At 42.6% G+C, this 15,114-nt stretch overlaps 3 protein-coding genes across 4 annotated transcripts; 1 reads left to right on the top strand and 2 right to left on the bottom strand.

Annotated features, from left to right (window-relative positions):
• The first annotated feature begins 499 nt into the window (after window positions 1-499).
• Window positions 500-4,649, top strand: LOC132195683 (SCY1-like protein 2). Its single transcript, XM_059617844.1, has 12 exons — window positions 500-659; window positions 716-900; window positions 955-1,162; window positions 1,219-1,687; window positions 1,898-2,014; window positions 2,075-2,217; window positions 2,275-2,434; window positions 2,776-3,015; window positions 3,065-3,197; window positions 3,305-3,716; window positions 3,771-3,939; window positions 4,255-4,649. Exons 2-12 carry the CDS (start codon window positions 762-764, stop codon window positions 4,447-4,449), a joined length of 2,385 nt encoding a protein of 794 aa, XP_059473827.1. The 5' UTR covers window positions 500-659; window positions 716-761; the 3' UTR covers window positions 4,450-4,649.
• A 520-nt stretch (window positions 4,650-5,169) lies between these two features.
• On the bottom strand, window positions 5,170-15,107 carry LOC132195684 (G protein-activated inward rectifier potassium channel 3). Of its 2 annotated transcripts, XM_059617846.1 has the most exons (5): window positions 9,351-9,406; window positions 9,041-9,291; window positions 7,570-7,938; window positions 6,457-7,139; window positions 5,170-5,503 (listed from the first exon to the last, which is right to left on the bottom strand). In XM_059617846.1, the coding sequence occupies exons 1-5, from the start codon at window positions 9,351-9,353 to the stop codon at window positions 5,340-5,342; spliced, it is 1,470 nt and encodes a 489-aa protein (XP_059473829.1). In that variant the 5' UTR covers window positions 9,354-9,406; the 3' UTR covers window positions 5,170-5,339. The 2 variants fall into 2 exon arrangements, with proteins under 2 accessions (XP_059473829.1, XP_059473828.1); XM_059617845.1 differs by lacking the exons at window positions 9,041-9,291; window positions 9,351-9,406 and adding an exon at window positions 14,779-15,107.
• LOC132195687 (uncharacterized) lies at window positions 12,445-14,762 on the bottom strand. Its single transcript, XM_059617849.1, has 2 exons — window positions 14,148-14,762; window positions 12,445-13,158 (listed from the first exon to the last, which is right to left on the bottom strand). Exon 2 carries the CDS (start codon window positions 13,136-13,138, stop codon window positions 12,557-12,559), a length of 582 nt encoding a protein of 193 aa, XP_059473832.1. The 5' UTR covers window positions 13,139-13,158; window positions 14,148-14,762; the 3' UTR covers window positions 12,445-12,556.
• Window positions 15,108-15,114: the final 7 nt, after the last annotated feature.

The following is a 15,114-nucleotide window of genomic DNA, read 5'->3' as shown; positions in this document are numbered from 1 at the left end:
CGATTGAACTTAAAGTTTTTTCTTAATTTCACATTTATACTGCATAAATAAATAAATGCATGATAAGGGAGAGAAACTAGAGAGAAAGAAACTCACGATCTGCTGTGTAGAAGTATGGAGAGCTCCTATTTTGCGAGCCAGAATCATGTATCGTGTTCTAAGATGTCACTGAATCACGATTTTTCTCCCTAATCAAGTTACAGTCAAGAAGTACCCAGCACAAAGCAATGGCATGGCTAATTTTCTCGCGCCTTTTCTGGCCACCTGTTGGCGCCATTTCCAACTTCTAGACAATGCTAAGTAGGGTGTGTAGAAAGGAGTCAAGAATAATAACAATACAAACTGTAAAATAGTTAAAGTTTTGTAAAAGAATGACCAGAAATTTTCAATTATAAGTAATAAAATAAAAAAAAATGGTTGATATAAGTGTTATAATTAATTTTTTATTAAATTTTTTTATTTGAAATCACAAACAAAATGGTAACTCCTTTCGAATCCCTCACAAAGCAGCTGTTTCACGTCAAAACTTGTGGTCAATTTTTGGGGAGTTTTTCCTCAATGGGAAATGCATATTTTCTTCCGAAATTTGCATAAAAATGTGGTATTTTAACATTCGAACTGATTTTTTATGAAACATTGAAGTCGATTTTTTCACCTTGGTAAGTAAAAAACCCGTTCTTATAAAGCCAAAATTTTTTAACAAAATTTCTCGTAGGTGTGTCTCGCGGGGTGATTGCATTATTTTGATTACCTGCAGCGATATGGACGTGTTCAACAAAATCTGCAACTCGGTGGCGGGCACGGTGGCCGGGACGGTGAACCAGCTGAGCAACGCCCTGCCCGGCAACCCCGTGACCAGGGAGTACGAGGCGACCAAGCTGATCGGAAGCGCCGGCCCAGGTTCCAAAAACACAAAAGTCACGATCAAAAAAAAATTAACCTATCTTTTTGAAGGTCTGCTGTGGAAGATCTACTCGGGACACAAGAAGTCGACCAAGCAGGAGGTGGCCGTGTTCGTGCTGGAAAAGAAGAGTCTCGAGCGGTACGTCCGCAAGTCGGACAGGGAGGCCGTCCTGGCCAGCTGCAGGCGCGGCGTCTCGCAGCTCACCAAACTCAGACACCCTCGGCTGCTGGTCGTGCAGCACGCCCTCGAGGAATCCAGGCACGAAATCCTGAATTCAAACCAGAATTTTATCATAATTTTTTTTTGTCAAACAGGGACAGTCTGGCGTTTGTTTCGGAGCCGGTTCGAGAGAGCCTGGGCAACCTGCTGAAGACCGAGGACGCGCTGTTCCCGGTCGAGGTCAAGTACGGGCTGATCCAGCTGGCCGAGGCGCTGCAGTTCATCAACAAGGAGGGCCGCCTGCTGCACCTGAACCTGTGCCCTGAGAACGTGGTGGTGAGCGCGTCCGGCGCGTGGAAGTTGGCCGGCTTCGACTTCAGCTCGGCGGCGCTGCCCGCGGCCGAGCAGCCCACCTGGAGCGTCGACGAGCCCGACTGGTCCCTCCCTGCCGAGGGCCGCCCTTTCTCGGACGTGACGGCGCCCGAGCTGAGCCTCAGCCTGTCCGCAGGCCCCGCTTGCGACATGTTTGCCCTCGGCTGCCTCGCCTACGCCGTCTTCAACAAGGGCAGGCCGCTCCTCGCCAGGGACTCGGACGCCCAGGCTGCCTCCAGGAACCTCCACAAGGTTGCAGAATTGTTGTTGCTTTGAAAAAGTTTAAATCAAACCATAAAGACCTGAAGCTGAAATTTACATAATTTTTAAATTATTCAAAATCATTTTACCTTCAATCTTTCTAATATTTTCAAAATTTATGCAAACATAAAAGGTTAAATTAAATTTTTAGTAAAAAACAAAAAATTATTTAAATTTATTATTAATCCCAATTTTTTCCAGTTAAAACAACTAAATGCCGCACAGTTGGCCTGCGTTCCCGAAGGTCTGAGGGACTACGTCAAGTTGCTGCTCAACACAAAGCCTGAGCTGCGCCCTGACGCACACCAGTTCACTCAGGCACTAAAAATTAATCCTCAAATTCAGTTCCATTTCTTACTGAAATTCTAATTTCGCCAGATTGAGTACTTTCAAGACGTGTCTGTCAAGACCCTGAACTACCTGGACTCGCTTTTCCAGTGGGACAACCTGCAGAAGTCGCAGTTCTACAAAGGCCTTCCGCAGATTCTGCCGCAGCTGCCGCACCGCGTCTGCCTCCTGAGGTCAGTCTTTGTTCTCAAATGGGAGGAAAAAAAAGATAAAACTTTGATCATTTTCAGGGTGATTCCGTGTCTGGCCAAGGAGTTTGTCAACCACACCATGGTGCCGTTTGTGCTGCCGAACGTGCTGCAAATTGCGGAAAAGTCGACCAAGGAGGAATTCACCCAGTTCATCTTGCCTTCGCTCCTTCCAGTTTTGAAAATTGTCGAACCGGTCCAGGTGGGAAAACTTGTTTGCTTAAAAATAGTTTAATTAAAATTATAAATTATTAAAATAAAATTTATTAACATAATTTGTTAAAATTATATTTATTTTAAACTTCAATTTAGAGTTGAAGTTGAAAGTAATGAATTAAGAAAAAAAGAGAATTTAAAAGTAAAGCATTGTTCCAGATTTCTTAATTCATTACTAATTACTCAAAAGAAATGAGCTCCGCAATAAACCCCAATTTTGGGAAAGAATTTGCAAATTATATTTTAAATAAATAATTAAAAAAATCAATTATTGCTTTCATTGTATTTATAACTGAAATTATTTTATTTGTATTTCATTTATTTCAGGTGCTGCTGATTTTGATGCAGCGCATGGAGCTGCTGCTGAAGTTGACCCCAGCAGAGTTTGTGAGGTCGGACGTGATGCCCGTGATGCACAGGGCGCTCGACGCCCTGGACCAGCAGGCGGCCCAAGAGCTCTGTTTGGCCGCCTTGCCCGGCGTAGCCGCCCTCATAGACTACCCGGCCATGAAAAACGCCCTCCTGCCCCGAATCCTCAGGGTCTGCATCACCACCCCTCACACTTCCGTAAGAACTTGAGTAAAGAATTTCCCACAAAATTAATTCTGGTCCAAAGGTGCGAGTCAATTGCCTGGTGTGTCTGGGCAAGTTGTTGGAACACCTGGACAAGTGGCTCGTCTACGACCAGGTGCTGCCCTTCCTGCCAAAGATCACCTCCAGAGAGCCTGCAGTCCTCATGGGAATTCTAGGTACACAAATTTTTAAGTTTTTTGGAAATTCTAATTTTAATCAAAAATTTAATTTACAAAAAGTTGAGAAAAAATGTGCAAATAACGCTTTTTATTTTTAATCTCAGGAGTTTACAAACTGGCGATGACGCTTCCTAAGCTGGGCATCAGCAAAGAGGTGCTGGCGACGCAGGTGATTCCGTTCCTCTTCCCCCTGACCGTGGAGAACTCGCTGACCCTGAAGCAGTTCGGCATGCTGATGGGTCTGCTGAAGGAGATGACGGCGCGCGTCGAGTCCGAGCAGCGAGAAAAGCTCGAGCAGATCAGCGGTCTGCAGAAGGAGCAGCAGCTGGCGTCGCCACTGGCGGCGCCTCCGGGCCAGCTGGTCAACGCGGCGCCACCCCAGTCAGAACTCGACTCGTTCTTCTCCTCCCTGGGCATCAACACCGCCTCCGAAACCACCACCCCTGCTCCGAAACCCTCGATCGCAACTTCCCCCTCCCCTGCAGCAGCCGCCCTCACCCTCGAGGACAAGCAGAGGTACGGAATTCTTGTACTTTTTTAAGGAAGCAACTCACTTGTTTGGCCATTCAGACTGGCCAGTCAGCAGGACATCAGGGTCAAGCCGGTGTCCTTGGTGACCTCGCCTGTGGCCCCGAAGCAGCAAAGCTCTTTGATGGACGGATTCCTTGAGACTAATCTCAAGCAAATGTCATTCACGCAGCCGACAAAAACGCCAATGCAGAAAATCACTCCCACGCAGGTACTTTCAAATCAGATAAATTAAAAAAAAAATATGAATTTAATTAGATGTCATAAAACATAATGAGTGGGTCCGAATATCATGGAAACGAATATCAAAACGTTCCTCAAGAAAAGATTCTCGCGCAAGGATTCTCTAAGAACGTTTCTGCCTTTGAAATTCAACTAAAGAACCGTTCCTGGAGAATCCTTGCGTGAGAATCGTTTCTCTGATATTCGGACCAACCCATTGTTTTTTATTCATAATAAAAATTAAAAGTTAAATGTTAAAAAAAAATTGATTTGTAGTAATGTAAATTTAAAATTTAATTTGCAGCCGGTCTGGAATGCAACAAGCCCGATGTCAGCGCCCATGAACAACTGGTCGTCTCCTCCGTCGATGGCTCAGAGCAACGGCGCCTTTCGCCAGCCGGTGATGTCGCCGACCTCCCTGACGCAGCCTCTCTTAGGCGGCCAAAAGCAGTCGGCCAAGCAGCTGACGGCGGCCGAGCTGCAGGACTTTCTCAGTTAAATTCTTAAATTCCATTCCATTATTTCTGTGACCAGAGAGAAACAGACTTTATGTCTAAATACGTTATTTATTTTGCTAGAGCAAAACCTTTGAGTCTAATTTAGTCTGTAAATTAGTTCAAATTTTATTTTTTATCATTCACTGCGGAAGTTTACGGTTCTATGTGCAATTTCAATATCAAATTATTGTGAAATAATAATGTGAACAAAAAATAAAGAAATGGCAAATTTGAAAATTCGCCAACACGTGAGAAAAAATATTTTTTTATTCTGGCCTTGTTGATATGAGTCATTCCACTAATGACAATTGTTTGTTGTTTATTATATTTTGTTTGTAATCAAAGTTGTTTAGACTAATGAAATGAAAGTAGCGTTTTTTTTTCAACAGATCTGTTGTACTTGCTCTCTTTATTTGAATTGCAAAATATAAGAAACGTCAAATTTCCTCTTACACAAAATATTAATCAACATGCAATGTATACGTTTTTCATGTTGTGAATTTTGAGCTGTTTTTTTTTTTAACTTGCGTCTCACTAATTAAGAGATAGAGTCAAACACTCCTGTTTATATACTAAATTATCTACAAATTATATCTCACGTCCGTTCCCATTGAAAACTAAATAAACACATCACATATTTTTATTGCATTTGCATATATTTTAATTTTTCTCCTGCGCTGCGGAAAAGGCACTTTTTTCTTCACTCTCACCTTCTTCTAGAGGCACAAAACGGTTTTTTTTTTTTTATTTAAAATATATATCACTTTTGAGATTAAACTCTCCTACTGAAATGGCACGTGTGTACTTAAAAATTGACATAATTATACTGAGAGATGCACGACGCTTATTTTTTAATTTTAAAATGGCCGAGGTTGGAGAAAATTTCTTCTTGTCAATCGGGAGACTCGGGCGTCTGGTCGAGGGCGAGCAGGGGGACGCCGGCGTGCTGCAGGGCGCCCTGCTGACCCACCTGACCGCCAGGTTCGCTCGTCACGCGCCGCAGACCTCCTCCGAAGGGCACCAGACTGTTCGCCATGTCTCGAACTGATATCTCAGCTGCACGGACAGAAAAGTGAAATAAAATTAATGAGGGCGATCCAAAAGGCTAACTTGGCCCAGGCTAAATTAACCTGGCCCGGGCTAATTTAACCCGCCATTCAATTTTGCTAGTGGGCTAAATTAGCTCGGGACCAAGTCAAGTTAGCCTGGGCCAGGTTAGGCTTTTGAATCGCCCTCAATGATAATTCACGTGGCAAAAGTATTGGAATTCAATTATAAATTTTAACAACTTTCCTCCACAGTTAATGAAGGAACTGGTGATGATTATTAACGTTTTTTTTAGTATGAAGAACATGAAATTATTGTTAATATTAATAATTAGGAATAATTAAAAAGAAAATAAACTTCTGCCCCCAAAATTTGAATGAGAGAGTTCTCCAAATTTGCATGATTCCTATATATTATGTAAGGGCTGCACTTTGAGATTTGGCGAATTTGAGAATTCTTATGGGCAAAATAATTTAATTCCCCCCGAAAGCAAGAATTTGAAAAAATCCACATTTTTTAACATTCCTGCTTTTCTAGCGAGTTTCCAGTTGGATTTAGAGGAAAGTTTTAAATATAATAAATGTGCAACATTAAATTTTCTAAAACTTTTGTAAAAAACATTTTTTTGTAAAACAATTACCCTGGGCCGAAAATCCATTTAAGTAAAAGTTTTAAAGCAATTTTTCTAAATATTCCAAATTAATTATAACTATGTTCTACAAAATGTACAAAAACGGATTCTGAACGATTTTCAGACCTCTTCTTGATCTATTTTGACTGGACCAGTATAAATTGTTCAAATAATCGGCGTTGAGAAAAAAAGATTTCTTGCCTCTCATCAAAATAATCAAAAATATCTATTTTAAGTTTTTATGTAGAGTCAATTTCAAAAATAATGGAGCGTTTTTCTTACAATTATTTGATTTGATTTTATTTAAAAAAAAAAATAATAATTATTATACCTGAGTGCCTGATTTCGTCCTGGATGCGGTTGAAGTGCTCGAGGTCCCTGGCGCTGCAGAGCGGCGTCTCAACCTCGTAGGTGTTGTTGAAGAGGCTGTAGTCGACCTCGTAGCCGCCGCGGTCCTTGCTGAAGGAGACGAGCGGCTGGAAGCGGTGGCCCCACAGGATCTCCGAGGGCAGGTACGAGGACCGGGCCTGCGTGGTCTGTCCGGTGCTCTCGATGCAGCCCTCGAGGATGACGACGATCTCGAAGCGTTCGCGGATCATGTCGGCGGCGCTCATGTGGTACAGGGGGCTGGACGCGTCGATCTTGTGGACAATGTTGGTGGGCCAGATGAAGAAGATGTCGCTCTGGTCGCTGTCCGCGCCCACCACCAGCTCGTGCTGGTACATGGCCAGCAACTCGCCCTCCTTGGTCTGCCGCGACCGGATCAGCTGCGCCCTGATGCCGGCGCCGATGATGTGCGACTTGCGCATGTCGCCGACCCTGAACATCAGACACAACTGCCCGTCCCGCTGGCAAATCACGGCGCTGCGGCTGAACAGCAGCGTCTGCGTCCGCTTCTTCGGCCGAGACATCTTGGCGAACACGATGCCCACCATGAACGCCTGGATCATCACGCCCGTGATGCTCTGCAGGCACATGATGAAGATCGCCTCCGGACACTCCTCGGTCGTCGACCTGTCCAACATCAATTTCATTCATTTTGGTTCAGAATAAAAAAAAGATAAGTCAAACTTTGAAAAATATTTAAATTCTGGTTTCAGAGAAACGATTCTCAAAATGATTCTTGAGAAAAGATGCTCAAGACACGATTCTCGCGCAAGAATTCTCCAGGAACGATTCTTTTTGGTTGAATTTTAAAGGCTACGTTTCTGGAGAATCCTTGCGCGAGAATTGTTCCTCGAGAATCGTTTCTCCGTTATTCGGACCCACCCTTTTTAAAACTTTCAAAACATGGAATATTTAACATAAAATGTTATTGAAAACTTCAGTAAATTTGAAAATGTATATGTTATTATATATTTGTAAAACATATGAAATGATTGAAAAAATTAATATAATATAAAATAAGTGAAAAAATTTGAGATAATTGAAATGAAAGATGAACCTTGAGCCGTAGCCGATGGTGTGCTGAGTCTCGACGCTGAAGAGGAAGCAGGAGGCGAAGTTGAAGATGTTGACGACGCAGGGCGTCCAGTTGGACTCCTCCTGGCTGTCCGGCAGGTGGTTGGGCTCGAGGTCGCCGTGGCTGAAGGCGATCAGCCACCAGATGACCGCGAAGCCCAGCCACGACAGCACGAAGCTGAGCGCGAACACGAGCAGCGTCCAGCGCCACTGCACGTCCACCAGGGTGGTGAAGATGTCCTGCAGGTAGCGCAGCCGCCGCTTCGAGATGTTGGTCTGCAGCACGTTGCAGTCGCCGTTCTTGAACACCACCCGCTTCCGCGGCTTCCGACTTCCGCTCCGGTGACGCACCCTAAAAATTTGCATATAATTTTTAAAATTAAAAAAAAAATAATAATAAAAAATAAGTGGCAAATTTTACGAATTTTACAACCAAGAAATCACAAAATTCCCTCAGTGCAAAAAAACATTTCAATATTTCAATCAACAATCAAGGCACAAAAAAATTGCAGGTTAATCAACTTCACCATTGATGTAATTATCATTTATTTGCAGTCCATTAATTCACAGAGCTCACACATAAGTTTGATCTTGTCAGATATACAAGAAAAATGAAGAAAAACTGTTTTCCAATGTTCAATTAATTCAATTTAAATAATTTTCTGATGCTGCCAATTCTGTCGCACCACCAACCAACATATTTTTGGTGCACCCATCTTTGCTGAAGTTGTTGTTGTTGTTGTTTGTATTTTTTGGCTTTGGTGGTGACCATTCAGCCAGATCTAAATTAGGACAGGTCTAATTGATTAATGTCGTGCTGCAGGGAAGATTTTCTTGTACAGCTCGTGCAGTTCTATGTAGATTTGCTTGTTTTGGGTTGAGAGGATGTTTGGGAGATTAAAGGGAGGTCGGAAGTTATTATTAGTTTTGTTGACTAAAAAAACAATGACATATTTCAGGACTGCCACGCCTTTTAAATTGAGGCTTAATTTTCAAATTCATTAACTACTTAATTGCCAGGACTGCCTCGCCGCAAAATATTAGGCTTAATTTTCAAAATCTTCAACTACTTAATTTCCAGGACTGCCTCGCCCCAAAATATTAGCCTTAATTTTCAAATTCCTCAACTACTTAATTTCCAGGACTGCCTCGCCCCAAAATTTTAGCCTTAATTTTCAAATTCTCCAACTATTTAATTTCCACGACTGCCGCGCCAAAAAATATTCCACTTTACTTTCAAAATAATCGGCTATTGAATTTAAAGGATGGCCTCGCTTCAAAATTTTATCCTTTACCTGCAGAAACATTGACAATTTAATTTTCAGGACCGTAATGCTCCGAGTCAAGACCTTCAACTAAGGAAAAATGACGGTTTTAATTAAATCTGAGAAAAAAATTAATAGTGCCCTTTATCTTTGGCCTATGAGACCCTGAAAAAGGTGATGGTTTTGTACCGCAACTGTTGCCTCGCCGTGAGCGCCCTGGAGACGTCGTGTCTGTGCCCTGGAAGGTCGGGCGTGCTCCAGGGCCTCAGGATGGAAGGTCGCGGTTCGAGTTTGTTGCCACCCGGCCAGGTCTGACCCTGCTCCAGGTCGTCCTCGCTGTCCGACAGCAGGAGGGACACCGGACGCGACTCTTCATCGCCGGACAGGTCTTCGAGCACCACTCTCGGTGGCGGAGGACGAAGGTTGGACGCGCTCGAAACCTATGGTTTTCCCCAAGTAAACAAATAATTAAATAAATTTGTCCTTGATTGAATTTTACCATTTTAAATAATTAGAAAAGAAAATACATTCAGTATAATTTTATCGCCTTCACCACTCCTTTATAGAATGATATTCCAGAAAAAGATAAAATTTGTGATATAGAGAGGGAAGCAAAGTGCGATAAGGTTGCCATGGAAACTGCTCCATATCTCCGAGATTCATTTAATCATTCAATGGATATAAAAATTCTTTTTACAGTTGATTTTTTACTTGAAATGGAGAAAATCTTTTGTAAATTTTGAGAGGTCATCGTCACTTGGCTCGACGTTTTTATTTTTACACTTTTTCTATTTATGCGTTCAGATCGACTCTATTTCCGACGCTGCTCTTGGCCGATTGTTGCACTTCGTCTGCTCAAACGTGTGTTTGTGCTTTGGTCTGCGCGCGACGGACGTCATCGTCGTCGTCAGCACCTGCTCCCGATGCACTTTAATGAGCTCTCTCTATTTTCGGCTCCAAATTAAAAACAAGAGTGCAAAGTTTTTTCTTCTTATTTCAAGTGGCAAGAAGGCGGACGCAGTGTCAATCGCGGACACAAAGCACGCGCCCCGTGTGTCCCGCCTGCATAATAAACAAACGCACGTCCTCCGATGACAAGCCAAGGGAAAATATAGCGGAGGCGTTATTTTCATAATTCATGCGCGGCGACCGCTCTCGTGCATAATCTACTTGCATACACGCTCAAGTATATTATCTTCCACTCGATCTATTTATAAGTCGCGCACACAACTCGGTTTTCAATTTTGAATTTGTAATTTCCATTCTGAGAATGAATTGAAAATAAACAGAAATATTACATTACAGAGGATTTCGACAGCTCAGGATCCCAGAAACATTACTTTGAACTGTTGGATAATTTTTATAATCAAAAAATTTGGCGTCAGAATTAAAAATTTTTGAGGAAAAATGTTTTTCCTTTAACAATTTTCAAGTTTTCAAGAAAATGAAGCTAATTATGAGCATTTATTTATTTCATTTATTTATTTTAATTCTAAAAGTACCCATCACACTTGTAAATTTTAAGTTACAAATATTTTATATTTAATTATTTAGAAATTAAAAAAAAACATTTATAAAAATTTAATAAATATTTGAATACTTTTATTGTACCTAATTTAATTTATACTTGTTCTCCTCATTAACACTTTCAATCAAGATTTATGAAAAAGAAATAAAGTAATTAATCCGAGAAACAACCAGTTTTTATGTTCTCGTTGGCAGGAAACTACACGACGCGCTGTCTCCATTAATTAGGAAAGATTAACGGGCTAGACCCGCAGCTTGTGCGTCCGCCGATCAGCGAAAAAATGCAAAACAGGCACCGCGAACACTCTCAGCACATTAATAATTTGAAAGAGGATAAAAAAACACACTGCTCAGCGCTTCCTCGTTTAATGCGCAACTTATTTATAATGCCCATTTAACATTCCACGCACAATCGCCGAGAGACCGCGCGAATCGAACCCTTTGAATACGAAATTCCCTGCGCTCAGCCTTTTAAACGGCGACAAGTTGCAAATGGAAATAAATCCGACTCCATAAAGCCAAAAGTGGAGTTTTAAAAGATTTTATTCGCACAAATTCTAGAAAATTTATATATAAAAAAAACGAGTGCATTAAAACTTGATTAAAGGTGTCGAATGAGACAAAGCTGAGCTAATAAGAGGCCCCGCAACATTTGCTCACCTCGCCCTTTAATTAAAAATAAAGAGTTGTTTGGCAGCTGCAGCGACGAGATCTCAGCACTTTGCACTCCTTTTAATCTCTCCACGCCTAATCTGCAAATTGCGAATGCACGAAAATGATGCGAGGCTCGTCAATATGAAGTGAAATATTTGTCTTGAGTCTCTCGAGATTATTTGCTCTCTTATCTGTGTTTGTCGGCGGCTCTCGACGAGAAACAACAACTCGTAATCCTAGGAGCGAAATTTACGACTCGAGCTTGTGGAATCGGATTCCGCGCCAATAAAAACCAAATTAATCCGAATTAAAAATTGACACGAGCACAATTTTCAGAGAGACGGACCTGATTGAAAAATTGTCGCTGCAGCGCTGCTCGTTTTACGCGATAATTTCTCAGCCTTGTGAGATGCTGTCGTGACAACCGGCGATCAAATTACGAGACACGCTCTCGCAACACTGCCGACCGAGCGTGATGGAGAGAAAAAAAACTGATGACGAGAGACATTCCCAGCTGGGCCGCCGCGTAATTTGGTTAAGAATTAACCGGAATTAACCTCTCACAGCGGTCACTATGGAGCTCCTAAATACCAACTTAGTATGTCAGTGGTTTGTAGTTTCCTCTTTCCGCTTAAAACATTTAAATTAAAAAAAAAATTAGAAATTAATTTTATCAAATATCTAAGAAAATTGTTATTATAATATTTTATTTAAAAATGATTTTTTTCAAATAGGTATTTCCATTTAAAAATTAATTGTTTAATTGATATCATTTTCTGGTTATTAAAATGATCCTTGTGATCTCAAAAGAAACAAAAAGATGAAATAAATAAGAAATTTTAAATTATTAAATTATTATTCTCTGAAATAGGAACTTTTGACGGCGCTGACAAGCCACCTGAATCCTACACGGATTCCACTTGCGTCCGAACCACTTGTTTCCTGAACGTGCCACCGCCGGTCTTGCAACACTCGCCGCAAATCAAGTCCCTCGTCAAAGTCTGCCAACCGTTGTGGCGAGACTGCGCCGGGCAAGTCCTGTTTGTTGGCCAGGACGAGGACGGGCACGTTCCTGAGAAGCTCCTCTTTGTTGATTAGTTCGAGCACTTCCCGCAACTCGTCGAAGCGCTCGGTGGCGCTGCAGTCAACGACCAAGACGAGGCCCTGCGTGTTCCGGTAATAGTGGCGCCACAAGCCCCGCGCCTTTTCGCAACCCCCACGCACGTCCCACACGCTGAGCAAAAGGTCGTCGACCTCCACTTGCTCCAGATTGAAGCCGATCGTCGGCATGGTCACCACCCGACGACCTTCCTTCAGCTGATAGAGGATCGTGGTCTTCCCGCTGCCGTCCAGACCGATCATGAGCACTCGAGCTTCGCGCTTTTGCCGCTGAAACAACGAGAACAAATTCCATGGCCGACCCAAAGACGAATCAGCAGAAACTTCCCGACTTCCAGATTTGCAAGCACTGCAAATTTTAAACATTATTTTCAACACAGATTTGGAAAAAAATAATTTGACGTACTAATAAATTTCTTCCAGATTTTGACGTCTTTTGAGGATTTCGTTGGCGAGCCACGCAAACCCCGGTCTCAGACCCCGGTTTTCGGCGGCGCAGCAGCCCTGAACGTGCCATCGACGTTCTTCCTTGAAGACCTGATGAAGATCCAGGGCCTGCGCTACCTGGGTGGGCGTCAGGGCCCCTGGAAGATCCTGTTTGTTTGCAAGGACGAGGCAGGGCAACCTCGTCAGGTTGGCGTCGCTCGCCAGCAGTTGCAGCTCCTCGGCGACCTCAGCGATTCTGTCAAGGTCGCTGCTGTCCAGGACGAAGACGAACGCCTCCTTTTGCAGGTAGAAGGTGCGGTAGAAGTTCCGCGCCTGCCCCAGCCCGCGCAGGTCCCACAGGGTCAAGGGCAGCCCGACAAAGGGCTCCTCGATGGTCTCCACGTTGCAGCCAATCGTGGGCGTGGTCACCACTTTGCGGTTTTCCTTCAGCTGGTACAGGACGGTGGTTTTGCCAGAAGCGTCCAGCCCGACCATCACGACGTGCGCCCCTCGCGTGCCTCCCCAAAGGTTCAGGGCCGATGAAGAGTTTGAAGCGCCCATATAAGTCTCGGGTATTATGACTATAATGGCAATTTTTTTTATAAATCTTTTTGCACTTTAACTATAAATATTTAGCTTATAATTAATAAATTAAAAAACGCTTCAGTTGATTGTAATGCTCTGTCTACTGAGATTTAAAGTTTAAAAATATCCCGTTGGATCTAAATTTATGTAATTGATATCGTCATTATTATTATTTATTCTACTCAAGTCATTATTATTTTACAAAAATAATTGAAAAAAATTATTTGAAATTATTTCTATTGTTGATATTTCAGATCTTAAAGTTTTCTTTTTCAAAATTTTTTTTTTATTGAATGAGTTATTTCCTATTCATTTTAATTTAACTTTGGTTCAAAACATTACGTAAGCTATTTTTTTTTATAAATAAATGTATACAGAAAATAATTTGAAAACGCATTTAATTTGAACAAAAATGCTCAATCATTTGCCCTTTAAGGCCTGGTGAAGTTAATTATTAAGTGTGTACCTAAGGTTGTTATTCTGAAACGTAATCGGAAAAATATCCAGAAGAGTGAAATTGTCAGTCGATTGAATCGCGTTCTTTGTGTTTTGGTTGACAAAGTGGCGTCACTCGACCGTTACCGAGACAGCTGCTCTGGCAAGAAAACGCGAAACCCGCAGCTCGACGTTGCGTCACATTTCGCGTCAATTATTTTATAGCACGCCGGACGACATCTGAGTTCGTTTCGCGCAATTTCAAATCTCTCATTTCTCTCGGATCATATGTTTGCGAATCGTATCAGACAATAAAAAAGTCACAGAACTTCAACTTTACAAAATCTAAATGAATGATTAAGAAAAAGTTGTTAAACTTTAAAAAAAATTTAATATATTTGAGGGTTTAAAAATAATAAATAAATTACTTTTAATAATAAAATATTTTATAATTGTTAATTAATGATATTGACAAACAATTAATTAATGCCAAAAAAATATACTAATAACAAATTTTTTAAACAAAGTACAAATAAGTAAAATCGCTCACGCTGTTTGGTTTGGCGTGTAACACATCCTGTGCCCGCGCAGCAATTGGCCTGCAAATGCAACAAGTGAGTCTCTCTGTATTTGGTTTTGCGCTGCGAGTCTCGCTTTGATCGCGAGTGCTTTTCTGCGCGATTTTCTTTCAAAACTGCGCCTTAATTAGAATAAAAAAAGTCAGTCAGGGGCGTTGATTTATTTGCGCTGCTGGAATTACGCTGGCGCCGTGGAAATGTAAAAAGAAGCTGCAATAAAAATTAACAGAAAAAAATCCGGCCGAGCCAGTTGAACTGGTTGGATTTCATTCTCAGACTGGCAAAAAGTCTCCACTGGCGACATCAAAACCCAAAATGAATAAAATATTTTGTCTCAACTTTTGAGCGCCTCGCATATGCGAAAAGTTTGCCTTGGCGGTTAGAGCGCGTTTGAGATTTTTCGACTCGCGCAATTAGCAACAGCGAGACGGACGGGGACGATTCCGAGCTTATCACTTTTCACACTTCCTCTCTTTTTATCTGCACTGCTGGAATTTGCGCCACAAAAGCAATCGGCGCCGAGGAATTCCAAGGAAACAATTTGATTTTATAGAAATTTTGAGATTTCTTGGTGAAATTTTGAGAAAATTGCGAGTCACTGACCTGAGGGCCTGCATGGACGAGGCATTGCTGGTGAAGGTGTTGTGCCTGGGGAGGGGGGAGGCGGCCAGGAAGGAGCCGGCGGCGGCCGCCGCCGGCCTGATCTTGGCGTGGAGCGCGTTGAGCAAAGGGCCGCCGGCCTCCTCGTCCTGCTGCTGCTTCATTTCGCCACCATGCCGCACTGACACGAGCGCCGACTGCCGCTGACACTGACTGACTGTCCTGGCCTGGCTTTGTGACTGACACTGCCGCGCGCCTCTATCACTCTTTGTGGCGGGGGCACTCGCGGCAGTCGCGGCCTCTGCGCCTCGCTCCATCGCAACCGCAAACATTGTCCTG

The sequence above is a fragment of the Neocloeon triangulifer genome, unplaced genomic scaffold (assembly GCF_031216515.1).
Source record: "Neocloeon triangulifer isolate White Clay Creek 2 clone unplaced genomic scaffold, ASM3121651v1 ptg000010l, whole genome shotgun sequence".
Classification (NCBI taxonomy): domain Eukaryota; kingdom Metazoa; phylum Arthropoda; class Insecta; order Ephemeroptera; family Baetidae; genus Neocloeon; species Neocloeon triangulifer.
Note: the sequence above shows the minus strand (reverse complement) of the source record. Positions and strands in the feature narration are given on the sequence as shown.

Excerpts from the sequence above, each read along its gene's own strand:
- LOC132195687 (XM_059617849.1), bottom strand. The coding sequence starts at position 13,138 with ATGGGCGCTTCAAACTCTTCATCGGCCCTGAACCTTTGGGGAGGCACG.
- LOC132195683 (XM_059617844.1), top strand. The coding sequence starts at position 762 with ATGGACGTGTTCAACAAAATCTGCAACTCGGTGGCGGGCACGGTGGCC. Across the intron at positions 3,717-3,770 it reads ACCCTCGAGGACAAGCAGAG|ACTGGCCAGTCAGCAGGACA; the intron begins GTACGGAATTCT and ends TTGGCCATTCAG. Across the intron at positions 3,940-4,254 it reads AGAAAATCACTCCCACGCAG|CCGGTCTGGAATGCAACAAG; the intron begins GTACTTTCAAAT and ends TTTAATTTGCAG.
- LOC132195684 (XM_059617845.1), bottom strand. The coding sequence starts at position 15,107 with ATGTTTGCGGTTGCGATGGAGCGAGGCGCAGAGGCCGCGACTGCCGCG. Across the intron at positions 7,939-14,778 it reads TCGTCCATGCAGGCCCTCAG|GGTGCGTCACCGGAGCGGAA; the intron begins GTCAGTGACTCG and ends GCAAATTTTTAG. Across the intron at positions 7,140-7,569 it reads ACCATCGGCTACGGCTCAAG|GTCGACGACCGAGGAGTGTC; the intron begins GTTCATCTTTCA and ends GATGTTGGACAG.